At 33.9% G+C, this 19,294-nt stretch overlaps 2 protein-coding genes across 2 annotated transcripts in view; both read left to right on the top strand.

Annotated features, from left to right (window-relative positions):
* The window catches only part of CEP290 (centrosomal protein 290), a 48,807-nt gene that overhangs the window by 26,799 nt on the left and 2,714 nt on the right, over window positions 1-19,294 (top strand). The window contains exons 31-50 of the mRNA XM_054271211.1: window positions 619-1,074; window positions 2,144-2,308; window positions 2,525-2,632; window positions 2,711-2,845; window positions 3,502-3,765; window positions 4,854-4,961; window positions 5,545-5,735; window positions 6,446-6,659; window positions 6,850-6,987; window positions 7,098-7,319; window positions 7,868-7,984; window positions 9,389-9,534; window positions 10,383-10,538; window positions 11,123-11,246; window positions 13,449-13,577; window positions 13,852-13,938; window positions 15,615-15,779; window positions 16,103-16,225; window positions 16,519-16,679; window positions 18,338-18,479. Coding sequence (XP_054127186.1) covers window positions 619-1,074; window positions 2,144-2,308; window positions 2,525-2,632; window positions 2,711-2,845; window positions 3,502-3,765; window positions 4,854-4,961; window positions 5,545-5,735; window positions 6,446-6,659; window positions 6,850-6,987; window positions 7,098-7,319; window positions 7,868-7,984; window positions 9,389-9,534; window positions 10,383-10,538; window positions 11,123-11,246; window positions 13,449-13,577; window positions 13,852-13,938; window positions 15,615-15,779; window positions 16,103-16,225; window positions 16,519-16,679; window positions 18,338-18,479 — 3,351 coding nt within the window. The remainder of the gene's footprint in view (window positions 1-618; window positions 1,075-2,143; window positions 2,309-2,524; window positions 2,633-2,710; window positions 2,846-3,501; window positions 3,766-4,853; window positions 4,962-5,544; window positions 5,736-6,445; window positions 6,660-6,849; window positions 6,988-7,097; window positions 7,320-7,867; window positions 7,985-9,388; window positions 9,535-10,382; window positions 10,539-11,122; window positions 11,247-13,448; window positions 13,578-13,851; window positions 13,939-15,614; window positions 15,780-16,102; window positions 16,226-16,518; window positions 16,680-18,337; window positions 18,480-19,294) is intronic.
* LOC128933997 (uncharacterized) lies at window positions 11,380-12,990 on the top strand. Its single transcript, XM_054271240.1, has one exon. The coding sequence runs from the start codon at window positions 11,764-11,766 to the stop codon at window positions 12,466-12,468; it is 705 nt and encodes a 234-aa protein (XP_054127215.1). The 5' UTR covers window positions 11,380-11,763; the 3' UTR covers window positions 12,469-12,990.

Raw genomic sequence — 19,294 nt, 5'->3', positions numbered from 1 at the left:
TTCAAAAGTTCCATATTACATTAATTATTCCCTTCTCTATTTACTCCATTCTAGTGTGCAGCTATTACAGATTCTGACCTTTTTCCATATTGTTTACATAATATTCATTCTTGTATCATAAATAGCTCATGGTCAAGGAAAAACTCATGGTGAGGAAAGTCTGGTCATTTTTCACATCAAGAGATTACTTGTAAATATTGAAGATTTGCAGCAGGTTTACTATTTTGTTTTGTTATTAGTTGAAACAATTTATTGGAGTTTGGTTTCACATTATAAAACGGTTTGAGACCTTAAATCCAACACTTGTGTCAGCTTTTACATTATCTTATTTTCTAAGTGTAGGTACATATTTCTTCCTCAGTTTCTGGTATTTTGGAAAGAGACCATTTTTAAGATCAGTATCTGAAAAGGTGTACTTCTAAAGTGTGGCTGTAGAAACAATAATGGAAAAATTAAAAACCTGTTATAGGCTGATTCTTACTCTTCTCTGTGGAATAATACACGCAATATATAACACATATATATTAAAAATATCTTGCTTATGTTTATGTATAAACTGTGTTAACATGTTCTGCGTTAAAATGAAAAATAAATTTTTTCTATCAATTTTGTTCTTAGGCACAGTCAGATGAAAAAGCAATTATTGCAAAACTGCATCAAGATATTGTAGCCCTTCAAGGTAGTGAATCTGTTGCTGTAGACCAGTTGGAGAAGTTTAAGTTGAAACTACAGAAGATGGAGATCCATAATCTACGTTTGGAGCAGAAGCTTGATGAGAGAGATCAAGCCTTGTATTTTGCCCGGCTTGAAGGAAGAAATAGAGCCAAACATCTACAACAGACGGTTCAATCCTTGCGGCGACAGTTTAGTGGTGCTCTGCCTTTAGCGCAGCAAGAAAAATTCTCTAAAACAATGATTCAGCTACAGAATGACAAACTGAAGATCTTGGAAGAAGTTCAGTATGCCCAGCAGGAGCGAAGAAATGCAGAAAACAGAGCTTTAGAGCTGGAGTTGAAACTGAAAAGTTTAGAAGAATTAGTAAGTGCATTGAAGGATAGCAGAGGAGCTCAAAAGGTTTGTGATTTTGTAGCTTTGAATACTTTTGCTTATCTGATCTGCATTTAAATTCAGTTTCAGTTCAGTTTGTATTCTAAATATATGTTTTAATGTAAAACTTACTCATTTCAAAATACACTGTTAGAATATGACAGCTATCATATTTTGTTTTTTGTAGAAGTCAGTGCAGGTATATGTACTAATTATCTTGTTTTGTGCCAAATTAAGGCACATAGGAACTAGACACTAACTTTAAGTGCAGTTATATTAAATTGAATTAAATTATCAATCTAATTAAATAATGAAATAAATTAAATACAGACTAGCATTTTGAAGTTTTGTCCCATGAGCTTGCAGTGAAATCTTCACTCCAGATCTGGGTCTTTTTAAAAAAATCCAGAGGCAGTAATTTAGACAGCATGGTTAGAAATGTTACTATGCTTATTTAAATTCTGCTTAAGCATATTTTGCAACTGTAAGCAATGTTGCCCTGAAATCTTAAGAATGCTTTCTCACTTCTCTTCAAGATCACTGTATGTTAGATATTATGATTGTATCTGTTGTGACTAAAGTTGTCTGCATGTAAGCAATCCTTGTAATGCTCTGGGCATGTTATAGTTTTAAGTCAGTTTTCAAATATTTTTCTAGAGCATTTTGACAAAAGTATGTCTGTTATTTTTAGTACATGTACATTTTTTTGAATACGTACAGTTTTTAGTGATTTTGAATTCTCTTGCTCTTTTAGAAAATACAAACCAAACTTCTTGCATACTTTTTTTTGTTCAGTCTGGACAGATACATAAGGTATAACTTGAATCACTTGAAAATTGTTTGCAATGCACTTTTGCCAGTGTAAGGGAAACCTGTTGCCTCACCAGTTGGCTGCTGCACTTATCAGTCATTCCCCTTGCAGTTTCATACTCTTGTCATGCCTCCTCTCTCAAGACAAGTGAAGAAGCTTAAAAAGGCAGAACACATGTCTTCCAGTTAGTTTGAGAAGTTCCATCCTGCCTCAAAGCCAAAGAGTGAAGCCAAATCTAGTTGGCCTGAGGTAAATTATAATGTACTCTGTGTTATTCATTGCAAGGTAATTGTATGGCACATGAAAATGGAGGAACTGCACCTGCAGGAACTTAAACTCAGTCGAGAATTAGTCAAGCAAAAAGAAGAGGTGAAATATTTGCGTAATATAATTTCTGAATATGAATGTACAATCAGTAACCTGGAAGAAGAAATTGTACAGCAGAACAAGGTATGTATTCCTGCATGCTATTGAAAAAATATACTATTCCTTATTTTACTAATTGATTTTCTAATAGCTTTTTAACACAAGTGTTTATATCTTGGTTTTATAATCGTTTTTAATAACTCGTTTGAATGTTTTACATATTGGTAACTCCTTTTTCAGTTGAAGTTTTCTATGAAATTCCCATTGCCTTCAATAAATAAACTAACTGTTTTGTTACAGTTTCATGAAGAGAGGCAAATGGCTTGGGACCAGAGAGAAGTAGAACTGCAGCGCCAGTTAGACCAGTATGATCATCAACAAACTGAAATACTTAGCACAGCTTTAAAGGTACATGCACTAAAAGTAGGCACATAGGCATGTTTTTCAGACCTGTCAGATTACATGAATATCAATTTTTCTGTGCAGTTTGAAGATGCTACAGGCTCAGTTCCAGACCCTAGTTTGCCAATCCCACAACAACTTGAGTTGGCTTTAAGAAAGATTCAGGAATATATTCAAACAATCCTGGAAACTAGGGCAACCTGCAGATCACTGGAGGAGGTAATTTAATGTATAAACTATAATTTAATGTGACAAAGTTTGTGTTTCCATATGCCTTTACTTTTTTTTCCCATGAAAAATATTCTTTTTAAAATGTCATTTAGACATGCTTAACACTCGGAAAATGTAAATAATATAATCACACCATGAGCAAAATGAAATATTTTTTCCATTGGAAAAAATCATGCAGGAGAATTTTATAATGTTTTTATTAATCCATTTAGTAGGTTTTATTAATCCATTTAGTCTTTAGAATTTTATAATGTTTTATTAATACATTTAGTCTTGCTGTACAAAATTCAGTTGACTATGCATAGTTAAATTTAGCAAGTGCTACAAAATACTTTTGTCTTGGGTTGTTAAATTGCTACTCTGCTTGTGGTTCTGAAATAATTTGTAAAACACCAGCTTCTTCATTTGGTAGGACAAAAGGAGTTGTTTAAGGGTCATGTGCCAAGCAAATAATACATAAAGACATAGTAATGATATTCTAGGACATTTTCATCTAATAGTAATCCCATACAGACAGATCCCAGTACAAAGTGTTTTGTGTTTATAAGTATATTTAGACAAATTTCTCTGGTACATTTCTTGAAAAGTGAGATCTTTTTGCAGTGTTTGAATTCTGGAAATGCAGAAATTGCCTTTTGTTATAGAAATTAGAAGAAAAGGAGACCGCTCTGTGGAAAGCTGAACAAAATGTTATATCAAGAGACAAAGTTATAAATGAATTAAGACTTCGATTACCTGCAACATCAGGAGAGAAAATAATGTCTGAATTAAGCAAAGAAGAAGATGACCCAGAGTACCGTCATGCCATTAAAATTGCTCAGCAAACCATTGCAAATATGCAAGCAAGACTAAATCAAAAGGAGGAAGTGTTAAAAAGATACCAATATATGCTTGCCAAAGCAAGAGAGGTAGTTAAAGCCTTTTTTCTGAAATTTCTTCTATTTTCAAGTTGTTTTAGTTGATTCTTTGTTTTCTCGTTGCTAGTGAAATCTAAAAATAAAAGTTTCTGATCTCACACAGAACAGAGACAATTACTTTACATGTGGAAAGTTCATATAGAATTTTTTTGCTTTTTAGAATAGTAAGTTTACTTACTCAAGAGGCTATGTATATAATGTCTGTCTAGGAATTAAAGTAGTATGACATGAAGAAAATTAAATTTCTGCTGATGTGGTCTCAGTCTATTTTGTATATTTCTTTGGGATTTTTCAGTATTTGCATCTGGTAGTGAATTTGGGAAGTACAAGAAAGATATACATTTATGTATAACATTCTTCTTAAAGCGTATTTTAAACTAAAGCATTTTTTAAAGCATAAACAGTGTATCTAAGCATACTTTATATTATTTAAGCATAATTCATATTGTTTTTTATTTATATCCATAAAATGTATTTTAAAACATAAATGTTTTGTCAAAGAGATACTTCAAGACCAGACATGCACTGGTTTTAGATCAGAAGCACATTTCCAAAGCAGACTTTTATCATCTTCACTTAGTGTACTTTGGTTAACATATGGAGCTATTTCTTTTTGGAGAAATCAAGGGGTTTTGTTTGGAAAACACCCAGAAGATGGAGTCTTAAAATGAGCCAGTTGTGCTCTGTGTGCTAGGATTCCATCCATGGGATCACACTATAGTCCAAGGTACATAAACTTAGAATGTACCTGGTATAGATGTTACTGTCCATACTGATAGTCACAGTTGGTGAAGACCAGCACCAACTGTTTTGTTCTCCAGCTTCTGTGCTGTTACACCATACTACTTGCTGCTTAGTTTAAAACTGCAAGAGTTAATTTTTTTTCTCCCAATAGTGTAAAAAGGAAAAAAGAAAATCATTGATTATAGCTAGAAGAAAAGAATTTAAAAATTTGCAGAATTAGAGGAAAATCTGCAGAGCGTTATTGAGCAATGAGTGAACAAAAATCTTGAAGGCACTGCAGTTTAATAACTTTATGTGATAATGTACATCACTAGAGTTTTATTTTGAACTACCAGGAACAAGAGGAAATAGCAAAGAAGCATGAGGAAGACATAAGAATTCTACACCAGAAGTTAGATTTGTACACTGAAAATTCCCTTAATAACTTCAAAGCGGCTGCTTTGGTGAGTCATCTATTTGTAGAATTTGTGAAGTTGTTCCTATATTTTTTGCTTTGTTGCTGAAAAGAACAGTTTGGCAGTCAAAAGTGACTAATAACTGGTGACAGGAAAAATAAAATGGTGATTGATTTATAATTGTTGCATTGTTTTTGAGAGATTTCACATGAGAGGCATTAGGAGCCAACTGTAAAAAAAACAGAGTTACGACCTCAGAATATATGGGCATTTTCCGTATCATCCTAATTTATGGAGAATTCTGGGGGAGAAAGTTATATATTGCTTCCTATTCTTCTCTTTCAGTGTATGGTTATATTAAGCTAATCCATTTCAATTCAAAATTCCTCTCTGGACCTTATGATAAGGTGAAGCTTTTATTCTGCTGTATTCTGTTGATCATTAGATGTACAAAGCTCTTTTCAAACCAGCCTGACCCATTTCTCTGTGAACTAAAAATCACATCTCAGTAAACAAATGATAGCTATTAATGCTTGATTATATTTAGGAATGAGTTAAAAATGCATCAGTAATGCTTATCTTTTGCTTAAAGCTTAAAATGTTTATCATTTGCATTTGTTGTGTTTTGCAGGAATTAGGGAAAAAGACTTCTATGTCCCTATCCAACAGCAAATATTTTCATCACTTAGAGCAAACTGTAGCAGAACAGGACAATTCTCTTGCTTCACTTATTGGAAAATTAAAGAAAACATCATCTGATTTGGAGAAACAAAAACAAATCACTATATTGAAAATCAATGAGCTTGAGACAATCAGAGCCCAGTAAGTTTTTTAACTATTAATATAATGCACATTGGAGTGGTTAAAATCAATTATGTATTGCTGCTACAGGACTGATCTATCAAAAGAAACATGTCTTTGCTGACTTTAGGATTTAGCTGAAAAAGAAAATCCCAAAAGTGTTAGTAAAGTTGGCAATTGTGAGTTATTTTTAATCTCTAGCCCTTCACTGGGGCTAATACTGTGGCTTGGAGAAATGCTGTTTAGTTGTTAGCTCTATGCCATTTCATGAAAAAGAAAGTTGTTTCTAAGTTACTGCATTACTTGCTGGCTTGTGTTCTGTCATTTTTCTCCCCATGACACATCCATTTGGGTTTGCTGCTGAGCAAGTTTAAACTCATGAAAGTATAGCCCATGTTTAAAAGGAAAAAAATATGATGCTTCTTTAGCTGTAAGGGCCAGGAATGAAAATTAACAACGCTCTAATGTAATTTTGCTGACCTTCATGAGTAATTCTCTTATTAAATGGGGGCTGCCTTTGTTGAGTCAGTCTTTCTTTGCTGTTTTCAAATCTAAGTGTCTTTTAAAATTATTATTATTACTATTATTATTATTATTATTATTATTATTAATAATAATAATAATAATAATAATAATAATAGTAGTAGTAATAATGTGTCCTTTGTGATTTATTTAGAGTTTGCTAACTTAATTATTACACTGTACCCTATTCATGCTTATTTTTTCATTAGGCTTCAAGAAAAGCACACAGTTGATGTGCAACAAATCAAAGAAGAAGCAAATGAACTGAGGAACACATTATGTCAGAAGGAGAAGGAATTAGCAAATGTTAAAGCTGAACTAGAGGTCCAAAAAGAAGCAAATAATAGAGCGCCCACAGCAACAATGAAAAACCTGGTGGAACAGCTGAAGAGCCAGTTAGCCATAAAAGAGAACCAGCACAAAGTTAGTCAACAAAAATTAATCTCTATGTCACTTAAAGACTAAATTTTTCATAATGCTTAAGAATTCTTTGTATAGCTGAGCAGGAGATACAATATAACTGCATAACATGCCAAAGTAAAATGTAACTGCCTTTTCTTGTTTTGTAGCAGCATCTTCACTTACCAAAAAAAATTGAATTAATTATTTTCAGGCTTTGAGTAGAGCACTTCTAGAGCTCCGAGCAGAAATGACTGCCAATGCTGAACAGCAAATTATTTCTGCTGCATCACAAAAAGAGGCATATATGAATGTGCAGGAGATTGTTGACAGAGAAACCAAGGGGCTTACGGTGAGTACTAGGTAATGTCACTGTACTGCTTTGTTGTGTTTTACAGCAGTTAGGGAAAAAGACTTCAACCTGATTTGGCACCTTCGCTGACTTTTTTTGTTTCCTTCTAGACACAGATAGAGGAACTGAATAATCAGATTACAAAACTTACAGAGAACCTTAAAATAAGTAAAAACAAGGAAGCTTTGTTGTCCGATGAAAGGGATGAGTTAAACCAAGAGTTTCAGAAGAAAGAAAAAGCACTTGCTAAAATATTGAGGGAAAAAAATGAAATAGACAAAGAAAATGAAGAACTGAAGAACCGGATTAGGAGGCTACACAGTAACATTCAGGTAGAAGTGACTTTTCAAACTATGTTTGATCTTGGTCAAATTTCTGTATAGATGAGCTGGTTTGGGGGGATGGAATATTTAAGTGTCTTACACTTGATTAAAAAAAATTATTTTTTTCCTAATCAGCTGGGTTACGTGTAAGCTATTAGCTTGTTTCTCTGCCTCAGATAAAAAAGAAGGAAATTATGTACTTCTTGAGATATGTTTGAAAGAGTCTGAGGAGTTGAATGACCACTTCCATAGCTTCTTGGAAAAATGGTATTTTGACTTCTTCCTGGCTCTCCATATTTGTCCTTTTAGAAGAAAAGTAAGGGATTATCAGAAGAATCATCTATGTATTGTTTAAAATTCAGCTACTTGCTGCTGATTATTCAGTTCAGAGGGAAAAGTTACATTCCGATATTTTAATAATTTGAAGGTAATTTTTAAAAGATCATTTAGGTTTTAAAAAAATTTTACTAATTTGGAATTAAAATACTTATTGTTTGACTGGAGAAAAATCTCAGTAGTTACTAAACTTGAAGCTGTAAAAATTTAAAATTTTTCAGAGCAAAGCCGATGAACAAAATCTGATAGATGTGCTTCAGAAAAAAATTAAAAAGTTGGAAAGTGAACTTGAGAAAAAGTGTGAAGAAACAGAAAAAAAGGGTCTAAGAGAAGACAAGGTATGTGATATTTATATCATGGCTTTGAAAGAGCTCATCAGCTGAGGTCAAGGTTGTTCACCTTTCTTTCACTATTTCTTCTAAAATCTACCAGCCAAACTTGATCAGAAAAAAAGCAGTTTCATGGCTGCCACTTCTCATGTTTCCAATGCTCTTTGTTACTGCGCTTGTTATTTAGTATCTTAATATTTTCCTACCTTTTTCTAACGGATGTTTAATTCTACAAAATCTTAGAAAACTAAGATTTTTTAGGTAGCAGTGAAATTGATTACATGAGTTCTGCCAAATGTGCTTTTGTGAAATCAATGCAACAGTAAAACTATAAAATACTAAGGAGCAAAAAAGTGAATCTTAAAAGGGATGGTCTCTCTGTAAGTGATTATTCTTGACAATTGTGATCTCCACATACAAGAACTTCTGAGTGATTAGAGTTAATCACTCAGATTAATTTATGTTAATTTATAAGTTTTTTAATGATTTCTTGCTTGTTACTACATCAGTAACTAATTAGTGGCTGCTCATACTAATTATAAAGTATGCTGGAATATTATAGCATACTTGTGTAATGAGAGACTGTTGATGCATGATGTGAAATATTATTCTACAACTGCATGTATGCTTTCAATTAATTTGAAATGTTTTAAATACCTGTTGCTTTGTGTCTAGAGGTATTTTTCTCACACTTGGCATGCATTTTTCCTGTTTTCCAAGATTTTCCTTTCATTCCATTGCTTCATAGCAGTAACTGTTTAGAACAAAACTAGAAAATTAAGCATAGGGAATTACCAGAGAAAGAAAAATTTCAACTAAAAATAAACAAAGAAAACCCCAGACCAAACCAAAAATTTCATACAGGAATATTGACTGTGATTTTTCAGTAGCCATTTGTGATTCTATAGGCACAGGTTTTAACCAATGTATAATTTATAGTTACTGAGATATTAATGCTAAGTAGAGATTCCATTTCTTGTAGGAAGAAAAAGCTCTGCAGCAGGGGCAAGCAAGCCCCTGGTGAGTTGTAGAAGACAGATCTGTTGTAAATTGCCATACAAAAAGCCTACTTTGTCTTAAATCTAATGTGTAATTTGAAGTAAAAGGACACATTGCACTAGCACCTCTAATTTCATGAAATGCTTCACTTCTTTTTATGTAAAATGAACATTAAAATCCAAGTAAGAATTTGGTAGGAGCAATCAAGTGCAATAGCTTTATCCACCAATCACAGCAGTGTATCCAGCTGAACCTGCTACTTAACTATGGCAAATAAAATATGCCTGCTATGGCTGCCTGGTTTGAACTGATAAATGAAGAATATATCATTCTTAGTTTTCTAATGTGTTTGCTTGTTTTGCTGTAAGAGAAGAAATCAAAGGTAAATACAGAATCTATTTATGTTCTTCACAGACCTCCAAGGAGGAAATAATTAGATGGGATGAAGGTAAAAAATGGCAAATCAAAATGGAAGGATTGCGGAACAAACTAAGGGAAAAGGAAAAAGAAGCAGATGCTTTATCCAAGCAGTTTAATACATTGAAGGAAATTTATACAAAGTGAGTTGGTTTTAATTGATTCAGCTGCAAAATGATGGCATAAGAGAAATCCAGATATGTTTGACATACAGTAATTATTGCAGTTTGTTACATTTATAAGATTGATGGTGAGAATTTGACATTGCTGTTGAGACTAAAAGGATTAGTTAATTTTCAAGCAGCAGGCTGCTGACTCTTCTAGTATCCTTTCCCTTGTGGAAGCCAACTACCTTTATTAGAATAAAGTGTCTTGAGATAAAATTAATTTAAGTCCTTTATTAAGCTTCCTGGTTTAGCATTCTATGATTCTCATAAAGGAAATAACAACTTTATCAAGACAGGCTGTTTCTCAGTGGTGTAATTTAATCGGGTTGCTAGGACTAGATACTTGTAGTGTTACTGCAGTAATGACAGTTGTAGGATTGTGAGTTGGAAGCCTTTTCAGGAAACAACCATATGTCCATACGCTCTGCAGATGTTTACTTCAGTGAAATAATGGCAAGATCTTAGTGATAAAAGATGTGGTGGTGGTGATTGTAGTTGTTTGTAAATTGTGATTTGAAACTGCTTCAAAATGGCTCTTATTCTTAGCAAGCCTTGCCTGAATTTCACATAGAACAAGGCAAGAACAACAAGTGGTTTATGACGTGCATGATACTGACTTAATGTCCATTGGGGTTTTTGGGCTTTGAGTTGAGATTTTGGTAAGGCTTTAGTGTCTATACAGTAACCTTATTAAATAGAAAAGGGGGTGTGGTTCAGTTGGCAGATAAAATGCAAATGTGATTCTTTAAGACAGAAAATATTTTCTATTCAAGAGAGAAGTTTAGCAAATAAACTTTAAAATGTAAATTCACTGGATGTTGCAGGAGTGAAAAAGAGAAAGTTGCTCTGCAGAAGAAACTGAAAATTACTGGTGTTACTGTTGACCGTGTTGTTGGAGTAAGAGCCACAGAAACTGAAAGAGAATTGGAAGAACTAAGAAAACGGAATCTAGAGTTAGAAAATGAAGTTGCACACTTGAGGTGGGAGACTTTTTAAAAGAATATAAAAAGTGAGAAATCTAAATTAGTAAAAAAATATGTGGAATGAGATAGTCTCTAATAAGCAAACTGTAAATCAAGAAAGAAAAAAAGAAACAAGAATTTTAAAATTTCTTCTTGGAGTCCATGATGAGCAAACTTAAAAGTATTTGGCAGCAGTTGTGCATGTTCAGAGAATATGCAGCATTGGCTCATTATTCTAAAAAGCTAAATAATATGAAAAACATATGGCTTCTATTGTGAAAAATTTTAACTACAGTTTAGAGTTGGTGAAAGTTATGGAACTGCTAAGTGCAGTTAGGAAGTGCTTAACCAGTTATCCACTATCACAGTGGATCATGTATCTCAGTAATAAAAATTGTGTACATCTGAAAAGAGTGGATTCCTTTTGCCAAAGCAAGTATCTTCCATTCATTGGGATTAGTTGAAATATGGCCAACATTGATTCAGAATAACTAGCTTAGAAACATCGGAAAAATCCGGTGTAGAAATCCAGAATTTCACAATGCTTTTACATTGAGGGGTGTTTTTCTGTTTGTTTTGGCTTGATTCATTTTTTGATGTAGAACACTGCAAGCAATCCCACGAGACTCTGTTGTAGAAGATTTACACTTCAAAAATCAATACCTCCAGGAAAAACTTCATGCATTGCAGAAACAATGTTCAAGAGAGACGTTTTTGAAACCATCGGTAAGTTAATTATGTAACCATAGTACATAGAATACTACTTAGGAAAAGATTTTGTTTTCTCTTTGGTATTCTATGTCATTTAGCTGGTTTTATTTAAATGACAGTATTCTACAGCAGGATATGATATACTCAACTTCTAGTGGTTTTTAAAAAAACCAACAACAAACCAAACACAAAAAACACCCAAATCCCCAAAATTTAAAGTTTGTGTGTCCTACAGGTTGAAGATGAAATATTCAGTATCCTAGCATATGTGGAGAAATTAAAAAATAGCTTTTTAAACATGAGTCTGCTACTGAGAGACTACTTTTATATTACATAGTGATTTAAAATTAACGATGCACAGAGTTTGGGGATATACTGATCTTCATTTCAGTTGCATTAGGTGGTTTTGTCCCCCTTTGATTTTTACAAGGCTACTTACATTGCAAATTTTGCATTATTAAGTTTTCTGAATCTTTCAAGAATAGACTTAACAGTACATTCTAGTTTCCTTTATTTCCTGTTTTCTTTTACCATGTTCTGCTTTTCTTTCATGCTTCACTCTATCTTCAACTTGACTCAGAGTACATGTGACCAAACTGAACTGACCGAGTCTGTTCCTATCACTGTCAGTAAACAAAAGTATCTGAATATCCTTCACAAGAAATCTGTTTCAAATAGGGCTGAAATCAAACATCAGACTAATAATAGAGTTACTGATGGCAGTGAAGTAGATGAGGACACAGGCATGCAAGCATGCATCATGCCTAATAAAATCCAGGAGACTGCTGCAGATGTAAGCAGAGAAGGGTGTCCTGAAGAGCACCCTGACGATGTTGAGAAATGTGAGGACACAGAGATTTCTAGGGAAGGACTGAAAACGAAAATTATAGCTGAAGCTGGTAAAGAGAACTCTGGTGAAAAAGAAGAAAATATAACCCAGCCTGAAAATGGAAAAGTTAATGAGAAACATGAAGAAGAAGAGAGGAAGCAAGAAATCTTCAAGCAGTCAAATGTTGATGAAGAAGAATGTGTAGAGGAGCCTGATGCTGACAAAATGAGCTGCAATCAGTCTGATTCAAGGCAACCTCCTAATCAAGCTAATGACTGTGAAGCAGAGAAAATAAATATGAATAATGAAATGAATCAACACACTGCAGAAAATAAACAGGAAAATAACCCAAGCTGTACAGAAGGGATTGAAACTACCCCAGAATTTTGTGAAATGCTCGAGGTTTGATACTGTAGTGGCCCTCTAGCATTTCTTCAGTACAAATGATGTAGAAGTAGAATAGTTTGATCTTGATAAAGCAGTGCTTTCTTATGCATGGTCTGCAGGGATATTGAAGTACTCACTAAATGGTCCATAAAGCAAACTATATTACTTTCATGACAGCATGCATGTCAGCTTGCAAGTAAGCTACTGTCGATTCTAAAATTTTGATCCAGAGAGTTTACAAATAACCCTAAAGATACATGGAGCTAATTGATGTCTTTCATTCTTTAAGAAACTTATGTTATTATTTACACTAAAAAAATGCTTTAATGAAGCAAATACTTGATTGCTATAGTTAGTGATAAAGTAATGAATGAAAAACACTGATTATGAAGTTATTAAAAGGTTTTACTCTTTACTAGTCAGGCATAACAATTTACTGTAACACAATGATTTCAGTTGGCACTATTAAGTATGCAAAGCTGTCTTTGTGTAGTTGAAATCACTATCCTCCATGGATAAAGACTTAAGATTTTGGGAACTAACAGATTCAATGAGAGTTACATACTACTATTCCTGGCTTGCTCTCTGATCCGTTTGAGATTATGACAGATGTGCTATTTAAAAAACTATCAGAATATGCCCTTAAAATTAGGTGCTATTGCCAGGTACAGTGTCACAGCCTACTTCATTCAGTAGCTTATTTATCTTTTAGTCTTTGAGGTTTACTTCTACAGAATAGTTTGAGAAGTAATTTTGGTTTGACAAAATGTTTACTGATTTATACTGATCTGTAAACTTCCCTTAAAGGTTAAGCAAGTTTAAGAAATGCAGGAGAAGTTGGTAAAATCAAAGCAGATTAGTTTAAAACTGGTAATAATGCTTTCTTTTTTGATTTCTGTGGAAAATACTAGTTTTCTGTTTTTCTTAATCAGCTACAACTGACAGTTGTATTGAATTAGTACATTACCACTTAATAATATTTTTCCCCCTCTTTTCTCAAGACATCAGGAACAGGATCAAGTGATCAGCATCGAAGAGAACAAGAAAAGGAAAATATAAGATTGTCATCTGAAAACATTGAGCTAAGATTCCAACTAGAGCAGGCCAATAAAGATTTGCCAAGACTAAAGGTAACATCTTTTTAAGTCCCCTTTACCCTCACACTGGTCAGGGAATTGCTTAAAAAGAAATGGATATTTTTTCTGTACATACTGTAATTTTTTCACTTGTTTACAGAAGATGAGATGGTTGAATAGCTAGTAGAAATAATGGAAAATGTCATTGAGATGGGAAATTGCTTTCTCTTAAATTTTTCCAAGTAAAACCACTGCAATTTTGTTCACCAGTTTTTCGCCTCAATTTGAGATCTAAGTTGCTTATTATTTTTTTTTTGTTTGTTTGTAGGACCAAGTAGAGGACTTAAAAGAAATGTGTGAACTTCTCAAAAAAGAGAAAGCAGAAACTGAACGAAAGCTGAACAGCATTAGAGGGGTGAGTGTTCTAACAGCACTTTCATCATAAGTAAATGAAAAAAATGTGCAAAAAAAAGCAGCTAAGTATTATTGAAGCAAAATCATTTGGAATCAACCAAAATGAAACATGAATTTTTCTTGTTTATTTTATTGATAAAATGCTATAATGAATTAATGGCATTAAGTTAACAGGACCATTAGAATGACTATTAAATATTTGCACCATCATGGCCTTATTTTGTCATTTGCATTAGTTACCTTCAGAAGCATATTTACACAATAAATAGCAGGTACAACCATAGTGATGAAAATTATATTCATGTATTTATGTAGATGATTTGATGCAGGTGTAGAAAGGATAAGTTACTGTTAGTGAAGCTTTTTGTTTGTTGTGCTACAGAAGGTGACACAGCTAAATTTTTCCTGAGCTACTTCCAACTACCTTAATGGAATTGTATTTCCAAAGTTAAAGGGAAAAAAGTACTCAGCAGTGTGTCTCCTGCTTTTCACTTATCAAAATATTTGAGTGACCTTCTAGAGAAAGCCAAACTAATAAAAGCTCCTAAGTGACTCTGTAGCTCAGTATACAAGGAGAATTGAGTTCTGCTCCTGCATACCAGGAAAAGATCAAATATTTTTCATTATTTTACTTATGGTTTGCATGGACTGCTTGTGTACCTGTCTCTCTTATGCAGTGGTAATCTTGGACAAGAAAATTCAGTTTATACAACTGTTTCACGCAAAGGTTCTGAGGAGAAAGCAAATTCTGAATCTTTCTCAATTCACAGGCAGCAAGATGTGACAGGTTTTTCTTTAACTCTGCTGTGTACCAACACAAACCTCCTAATTCCTCCAATTATTTTCGAGAAAAATAAGTACTTTTTAATAATGAAATTTGGTGGCTATATACATTTATGTAGAAGTCTAGGGTGTAAAATCCTTCCCATTTTCCTTATGAGATGCCCTATGGCCCCAGAACTAGAATCAGCAGCATCTTTAAATTATGATTGCTGAGGAAATTGCTACAAAGAGGATAAGAAAATAAATGGATTTGAAGACTCCCTAACAGATTTTTTTAACTCATTAATTATTGTAGTGAAATAAGAAAAATAGAGAAATTGCCTATTTTCACCCACATTTATTTATTTATCATTTTGCAAGAAGAATCTATTCCTTTGGAAAGGGAGATCTACTTATGCTTTAATATATAGTTCTTCTGTCACTTTAATTCAGCTGAAGGAGGGTTGCTAAAAAGGGCCCTCTTTTCTTCCCTCAAGCTTCCAGCCCAGCATTTTTCCCCAATGCCCCCAACAGTAATTGCATGGTCTGTTGGATTGAGGGATTTTTCTACAAGAAAAGCTAAATAAATTAAGTAGTTCTTTGATTTATTTTCCTAATGTTTCAGTTTAGTTCACAAGTACAGCAGATTTTGAGACTTAACTGCAGCCTTTTAGGGTAAGGTAGAAAATGAAGGAGTTGATTTGTTGACTTGGGGAATTAATAAATCATTAGATGTTTTGGAGAGGTAAGTATGCTGGAAATTCTAGGGTTCAAGTCAAATCAAAATAAAGCATCTTTTTTCCTATAAATGTGAATTGCAATGGGAAGAAAGCGATAAAGTAAGATTTGGAGTATCTCAGAATGTTAAGACTAACTATTTGCTCACTTTTACTTTTTTCCTTCCTCCCTCTGTAGGGTGGTAGAAGTGGAAAGACAGTCCCAGAACTAGAAAAAACAATTGGCTTGATGAAAAAGGTTGTAGAGAGAGTCCAAAGAGAAAATGAAGAAATGAAAAAAACTCCAGCTGTGGTTTCTAATGAGAAATTACTTGTTCTTGAGCAGGAAAATGAGAGGCTAAAGGTACAGATTTAGTAACTATATTTAGGTAACACTTTATATGCAAGTTAGTAACAAAATGGAGTAGTAAGCCTGTTGATACTGATTGGCACAAAACTGTTTTGAAAATACCAGTCATGAAATACATAGAACAGAAAGGCAAAACTTCATTTTAGCATAATAAACTGCAGAGTTTAAGGTACTTTGTACCTTAAGGATATATTTAACTATGTGATAAAATGTTCACTGTGCTAAGTAGCTGTAACTATGCTATGCTTTAAAAATGGAAATCTGAAGTCTTCTACTAAGAGATGTAAATGTGTTTTAACAAATTGTTTGATCTTTAGTCTGAAATGGAAAAAACGAAACTTGATCTGGAGGGCCAGCTGAATGTGCGTTATGAATCTAAAACCAAAGGAATGGAAAAACTCATTACTGAAAATGAGAGACTGCGTAAAGAACTGAAAAAGGTATGATCATTTTAATGCATCCCTTTATTTCTGTTAGGCACTGGTTATGGTAAGTATATGGTTTTTATTTTTCTTAATGGTTGATATAACATTGATATTGCTATGACAGTTTTATTTCACTATATGTGGAGAGGAGATGTCCAAGGACCAGCCCAAGACCAAATCTGGAAGTTGTGCTAGAAGTCTTGGGTGCAATTTTCCCCTACATCAGCACTGACCCTCTCTCACCATCGTTTGAGATGCTTCCTGTGAGGTTAAGTATTCCATAAAGCTTTTCTTTTATTGAACAATAGGAAGCTGACACTGTAGAGAAGCTACGAATAGAGAAGAATAACTTGGAGATATTAAATGGGAAATTAAATGTTCAGCTGGAGGAAACCATTAAGAAGCTAAATTTGGCTGAGAGCCAATTTGATGGAGCTGACAGCAGAAACTGGAAGTCCATTGTAACAAGGTAGGAATTGAGAATGTAATAAGAGGACAGAAAAATGATACCATGCTTATGCTATTGATAGAAATAAACAACCTGTCTTCTGTGTAAGGATGGCAGAGAGCAAATTTTTGGTAAGAAATATTAGTCCTGGACTCCTGGATGACTTCAGGGTGAAGTAAGTTGATGTGTTGCAAAGTATTACTTAATAAACAGAAATGGAATGTATCTACAAAATCAGAACCTCTGACAGTAAACTTGTTAGGACATAAAATCAGCTGGACAGGAGAGAGACTTGTCTAATTTCATCTTAGGTCAGATCACTGTTGATGTCCAAGATTTTACTCCCTTCCCAATCTTGCACTCCCACAGGATCCCTTGGAGGGTCTAGTGCTACTATGACATACATATTGCTGAGCCATTTTTTCACTGAGACTTCAAAAAGCCATTTGGCTGTTTGTAAGCTTCCCCTGAACTATCCAGTGAGGTAAAATGTCTCTATGCAAGGCCAGATGACAACCATATTTTGTCTAAGGAGGGCAAAACCGACTGCAGGACAGGACAGAAGTAGCTAATGGCTACAGCAGAGAGGATATGAGCATGCAGTGAAGATCACAGGCCCTTAACAGCTGGCATATCAGCACAGCAGCATTCATACATTTATTCTTTTTGTTCTTCACCTCTTTTGAAAAACATTTCTACTTGGTTCTATTTAGTTGAGAGATACATAGTTATGTATAGCTACAAAATACATGGTCATGTTTAATTGTACTTGCCTATTTCAACTCTTGTGCATAAAGCCATCTATTTGCATTTACTTTAACGTGAATTTAAAGTAAGTTAATAACATAATGACCTTACTAACCTAGAGAAGCTGCTTAGAGAACTTTAACATGCAGTCTACCTCACCAGCACATCTACCAATGCATATACATGGTAACAGTAGGTGTTTCTTAGGGCAGACAAAGGGGTGTCATCCCAGTGACCCTTCAGAAGATTCTGGCAGGTAGCAAGGTGTTGGACTCTGTATTGCTATCTGAAAATCCAGATGGATTCAGATGGGAGATTGGGCTGCATGACCTCTAGAGGTACCTTACAACATTTCAAATTCTACACAAACCTTTTGGAGCCTGGTAAAGCTCAAAGCAAAATGGAATCTTCCTCAGACTGCTCTTCCTCCAGGGTAAACAATTTACTTCAGAATAGTTTTGGCATTGGAGTCTTCATCTTCTCCATCTGTATTAACCCTTTTCTCAGTACATTTTCCATAAATTACTAAATCATTAAAAAAACACTTTCAAAGGTATAACACTGAAGTAAGATCCAACTAGTGTATATACTGCACCAGTATGTACACTTTTAGCAGCAGGTGTTTGGGGTTTATGTGCAATAGCATAAAAAGATTCCTGTCCCCTTTTAATAAAGTGTAGGCACAAAAAGAGAACTACAGAAGTGTAACATCTAGAAAAGCCTTTATTTATTCAAGGATTAAAGATGTGTTTCTCATAATGCTTATTTCAGAAAACTGTATTTATAAGGCCAGTGGTTATTTCAAGGCCAATGCCCCAAGTATATTTTAGGGTGTATTTTACAGCATTTATTCTCCTAAAGATATTTTAGTCTCTGTTTCTGCATAAGTATTAACTTTTGCTCTTATTCTTTCTAAATAAAAATACTGCCAGAATGCAGGAAACTAAGTTGAAGGAAATGGAAATAGATATTGCTAAAAAAACCCAAAGCATTGCTAACCTTAAACGGCTGCTTCAGGAAGCAACAGAACGTGAACACAATGCTGATAAAAATTTACAAGATCTAAAAGAACAAGTGAGTAAAATTAAGCTAGATAACTCTAAAAGTAGAATGCTTGTCTTTATAATGTCTGTAGTGGCAGAATACTTGTTTTTTCTCCAATCCTTTACTTTTTAGGTTTTTTAGTCATAGTTGCTATATTTACATATCTTAGCCAATTAATGAGGTTTACCATATATTATCAATATATATTCTTGACTTGCAGTCAACTATTATTTTTCTACTGTGTTCTTCTATTGGATTTTTTACTATAGTTTCAGCGATCACATGAAAGCCTGTAGATGGATGCTTCAAAAGGTCTTACAACCTTTCCAGCTTGTTCTGCAGTGAGGTTGCTGCAGTGATTCCCCTATTCCCTCCAGTTTGGATTTTTGGTGGGGGGGCAGGACCGTATTGAGTTCACTATCCCAAACAGGATCCTCATTTCTGTTTCCAGTCTGCCCTCTTATGTGCAGTCTCTAGTATTCTTACAAGTGCTATTGTACACATGGAGGAGTTAATGAATTTTGAACTCAACAAATGCATCATGTTTTGGCTTTTAAGTACAGAGGTGCAGTGCTAGAATTGCCCCTACATCAGCTTTCATCTCATTTATTTATATGCAGATGATTTACTTCCCCAGGCACCTGGTACTGGCCCTTGTCAGTGTAAGGTATCAAATACAAAATTTCCAATTTGTGAAGTCATATATATATATATTATGTGAGGAAATAGATGTGTTCAACAAATAGAACTTGGAATTGATTCCTGTAAAACAATTACTTTGTTAGTTTTTCCCTGGTTTTCCTTTTCTAACATCAGTGTTATTAACATGAAGTGTATAACAGAAG

This window comes from Melozone crissalis, unplaced genomic scaffold (genome assembly GCF_028551555.1).
Source record: "Melozone crissalis strain CALT ecotype California unplaced genomic scaffold, PUWL_Pcris_2 ptg000004l_1, whole genome shotgun sequence".
Taxonomy (NCBI): Eukaryota; Metazoa; Chordata; class Aves; order Passeriformes; family Passerellidae; genus Melozone; species Melozone crissalis.
Note: the sequence above shows the minus strand (reverse complement) of the source record. Positions and strands in the feature narration are given on the sequence as shown.

Bases quoted from the DNA above. Each gene is read 5' to 3' on its own strand.
- LOC128933997 (XM_054271240.1), top strand. From the start codon at position 11,764: ATGTTCTGCTTTTCTTTCATGCTTCACTCTATCTTCAACTTGACTCAG.